This window comes from Nilaparvata lugens, chromosome 3 (assembly GCF_014356525.2).
Source record: "Nilaparvata lugens isolate BPH chromosome 3, ASM1435652v1, whole genome shotgun sequence".
NCBI classification, from domain to species: Eukaryota; Metazoa; Arthropoda; class Insecta; order Hemiptera; family Delphacidae; genus Nilaparvata; species Nilaparvata lugens.
In genome coordinates, this window is record NC_052506.1 from 93,106,130 (window position 1) to 93,110,959 (window position 4,830).

General features: G+C 28.3%; 1 protein-coding gene across 4 annotated transcripts in view; it reads right to left on the reverse strand.

The window, feature by feature from the left end:
* Positions 1–3,247: 3,247 nt before the first annotated feature.
* LOC111055537 overlaps positions 3,248–4,830 on the reverse strand; it is a 257,536-nt gene continuing 255,953 nt past the window's right edge. For all 4 annotated transcript variants that reach the window (XM_039425085.1, XM_039425084.1, XM_039425083.1 and 1 more), the window contains 2 exons: positions 4,247–4,317; positions 3,248–3,708 (listed from right to left, as the gene is read on the reverse strand). In XM_039425085.1, coding sequence (XP_039281019.1) covers positions 3,658–3,708; positions 4,247–4,317 — 122 coding nt within the window. In that variant the 3' untranslated portion in view covers positions 3,248–3,657. The remainder of the gene's footprint in view (positions 3,709–4,246; positions 4,318–4,830) is intronic.

Genomic DNA, 4,830 nt, shown 5'->3' on the forward strand with positions numbered 1-4,830 from the left:
TCATATGTAAAAAATGAACAATAACATTAACTACTTTCTTGGATAAATTATTAAAAACAGGTTATGTTGCAAAAAAAAAATTAGGTGAGCTAGTTAGCCAATGTGACGAACATAGTCCAACTGATTTGATGTACCAGTATGAATAAACTGTTCGCATTCTGGAGCGAATTAACGAATTGAATATCAGATATGTAATGAAGAACAAGAAGTGATATCTCTATTATAATTTTTTTTAAATAAGCACTCACTCGAAAAAACAGAGACAAAACTGAAAGTTGCAAGATGAAACTAGATTGAAAAATAGTTGAATAATAAGATTGAACTGAATAAGTCGGAAAATAAGAGTGAATTGAAGCAGTTGAAAAATGAGAGTGAATTGAATAAGTTTCAAATAGATAAATAGTAAATAGATTGAACAAGTTGAAAATAAATATTGAAAAGAAAAAACCCTGAAACGTATTTCATTGCAATGTCCAATCTCCTCTTTAGATGTGCAGAATGGCTTTATAGTACTCCATGTCCTGCGAAGGTATGAATGGAAATGCTGCTTTTATGTAATTTTTCTTCATTTCTGAAACTCCATTGGAACATTTCAAAACTGGAGGTTTCATGTCAAAAAATGATGGTCCTGGTACATTTGTGTTTTTTTTCTCTCGCAGTGGTGTCTCTAAAAACTTGATTTCTGAAATATTCAGGAGGTTCAAATTCATCTTGCGATGTTTTGTAGAACACTGTTCCCAATGTTTGAGAAAACGTGAGACTTGAAACTCTCGTGAAAGGGATAGCTTTTTAGTTGAACAATTTTGCCGTTTCACCAAAGTTTTTGAAATCATTCGATTGCACCTGTTGATAGATCTCAAAAGCCTGATTAGACCGATTGGTGAATAGAAATACGTTTTCTTTAATGATTTTTCAATTTGTGAATGTGCACTGTCCACCTCTTGCACACACAAGTGGCCCGAGAGCGAATATAATTATCATCAGAATAGAATTTACATCTGGATTCTCCTTCAAAAACTGCATTACAGAGTTAGATATAATCGAATTTCGATTTTGGGGGACACAAGAGTCAGCCCAAACAATAAGATCTCTTTTATTATTTTCTTCAAAAACTGCCTCTAGAGTCTTTTTGAAAGCACTAGCAAAATCATTACCAGTTCTACCGCCAATAGTCTCATTCCATATACAACAATATACTATCTTTGTAACACTGTAATAAGATGTCAAGTTGTATATTGTCAGTTTCCTAAGGTGAAATAAACTACTAATTTTCGCATGGGGTGTAAGGATAACGTTCTGTAATAACACGGGTAGGTCTTTGTCTCCTTTTTCTTTACTTCGAACACTTCTCATGTTTGTTTTGAGAGCTTGGTGATGTTCGTATTGTGCTTGAAGTTCTTCTGATAAATTTCCATTGAGTTTTGCAGCTTTCGCCATTTCACATAGGTCACAACGATCTGTTTTTGGGATATGGAATCCCAGATTGAACTTGGTGGCGAATATTCTATGGTACATAGAATGAAACAGTTGATGTTTTATTCAGTTAGAACTTTGTCAAACTGAGATTGGAAAAAAGTTTATGTGGTTAGAACTATGTCATTTTCGTAACTTCACTGCCAGCTGCACACCAAATTTTGTTGTTAGCTTACCATAATCAGCACTGTTTTAAATAGCTTATAATTCATAATGAGCTCAATTCCAACAAAAATGTCAGTTAGAACCTTGTCGAACCAATGCAACGTATTGATAAAATAAACAACCAGAAATTCCATATTTCAAACCAAAATAATACGATTCAAACTCAAATAATAAATTGGAAAACTGGTTGGCCAATTTTGATAAAATTCAAACTAACATTATTTCAAGACTGATATACTAGTAGATCTAATGATAATTTTAAGAGAAAATAAAAGAATGATCAATAAGATTTAGCTCTCATCATTAAGAAAATTTCAAGACATCTCAATCTAACAGAATAATACTAATAATTAACTAACTAATAAAAATAACTAGTAATTGATAAAATAAACAACCAGAAATTCCATATTTCAAACCAAAATAATACGATTCAAACTCAAATAATAAATTGGAAAACTGGTTGGCCAATTTTGATAAAATTCAAACTAACATTATTTCAAGACTGATATACTAGTAGATCTAATGATAATTTTAAGAGAAAATAAAAGAATGATCAATAAGATTTAGCTCTCATCATTAAGAAAATTTCAAGACATCTCAATCTAACAGAATAATACTAATAATTAACTAACTAATAAAAATAACTAGTAATTGATAAAATAAACAACCAGAAATTCCATATTTCAAACCAAAATAATTCGATTCAAACTGAAATAATTAATTGAAAAACTGTTTGGCTAATTTTGATAAAATTCGAACTAACATTATTTCAAGACTAATATACTAGTAGATCTAATAATAATTTAAAGAGAAAATAAAAGAATGATCAATAAGATTTAGCTCTCATTAAGAAAATTTCAAGACATCTCAAACTAACAGAATAATACTAATAATTAACTAATCAATCAAAATAACTAGTAATTGATTAAATAAACAACCAGAATTCCATATTTCAAACCAAAATAATACGATTTAAACTCAAATATTAAATTGAAAAACTGGTTGGCCAATTTTGATAAAATTCACACTAAACATAACTTCAAGACTAATATACTAGAAGATCTTTTCAATTATTATTATTATTATTATTATTATTATTATTATTATTATTTCCTCCAATGCCGTACCGTAACTATATTATGATTATAGTGTTTTGTAAAACGAATGAATAAATAAATGAAATGAAAATATAATAAAATCAATAAATTAATTTTCAATTTGGGTTTTCTATTACCGTATGTCCTTGTTTTTCTTCTTTTTCTTCTTTTAATATTTCTTCTTTTGCTGCTCATGATAGCTGGCTTTGGTTTAAATATCAGATGACAATCTTGATTAATGATTAATGTTATTTTGAGTTATCCACGTATTTATTCATTTATTAATTTTTTCAATCAATCAATAATTTTCTATACATTTATGTTTCCAAATATTTGATAATTAATTTTATTATCTATTCATTTTTGTATTTATTTATTAATTCGTTTAATCATTCATTCATTTAGTTATTAATCTATTAATTTATCAATTAATCTATTTATCTGTACATTCAATCATTCATCTATCTATTTATTTACCGTATGTATCTATTCATTTATCATTTTTTTTTCAATCAATCAATCAATCATTTTCTATTCATTTATTTATCCATACATTTAATGATTAATTCAATTATCTATTAATTTTTGTATTTATTCATTTAATCGTTCAATCATTCCTTCATTTAGTTATTAATCTATTAATTTATCATTAATCTATTTATCTATTTATTCATTCATTCATCTATTTATCCATGTTTTTATCCATGTGTTTATTTATTTATTTATTCATACATCAATTTATCCTTACTGAGTCTCATGAGACGCATAGTGTAACATTTCCAAATATTTTTTTCTATATTTATTTCCATTTCCACTGCATATTTGATTTTAACCTGTTTGCTCTTCTTGTTTTTCTTATTGATTCTTTTCATTCCGGGCTGGGTTTACACGATTTTATTTTTTGCCTGCTTGCTTTTCTTCCTTAGTCATCAATGGCCACATCTCTGGGCATCCAAATACTTTTGAATCTTCTCTGGAATGATGAAAGCATTATAATAGTACTATAGTGAGGTCCACGTCATAATGGCAGTGGAGAAAGTTAGGAGAACAGCATTGCCAATCCACTGCCTTCCATTCAGGATAGCTGATACTGGTATATCTTATCTTGATATCAACGTTATTTTTGTTTGAAATAATCAATAACATTTTGTTTATCAAAAACATATTCTCCAATGATAAAAAAAAAATCAAAATATAAGAATGAATATTTTGTTAATCACTGTAATGATATGCAGCATGAACAACCTATACCATTGCATATCTTCATGTCTTCTTACGCTAGCTTTTCTCTATGTTATCACCATTAATGATACAATATTATCACAAAATGATACAGTATCACCTCACATGATACAGTATCAACACAATATGATACAGTATCACCTCACATAATACAGTATCATCTCAACTTGATACAAAATACTATAGTTTGATACCAAACTTTCAATGATATCTAGAAACCATTGGATTATCTTCTTTTTTTTCTCCATTATAGAAAGAAGTTGACTTACCATTACTGTTCCGCCTTCCAATTCTAGGGCACAATTGAAGTATTTTAATGTGTTGCGGTCGATTTCCTGTTCTGTGAATGAGATAGAGTAATAGGAGTTCAATATATTGATGATGATTAAATTAGTCAAAACAAATACAGTTTTAATAAGATTCCAATTGAAGATGATTGAATTTTAGTTTGTGTGTGTATGTATGATTTTAACTTATAGTCTAATAACATTTTTTTTCCTCCCCCTACTGTCTAAAGTACTTACTTTACTCCCTGGAACATAATACTTAAGTGCCACTTTTTCACTCTCGGTACTAAAAAACTGAAAAACTCCCTAGGGAGGAAAAGTAACTCTATTCAAATAATATGGAAAGCATCTCTATTTTAAAAACTTTCATTGGAAATGGGTTAGATGGTCTAAGCACAGATGAGGAAGCAGAATAGAGTTGTCATTGAGCCACCTAAATTAAATACCTCAACCAGAAATTTGATTAACATAAATGAAATATTAATTTATGTTTGTATGCTAAAATTACCTATTACACACTTCATATTAGTATACTATAGAAATATTTTTTATTATTCCATGTTATT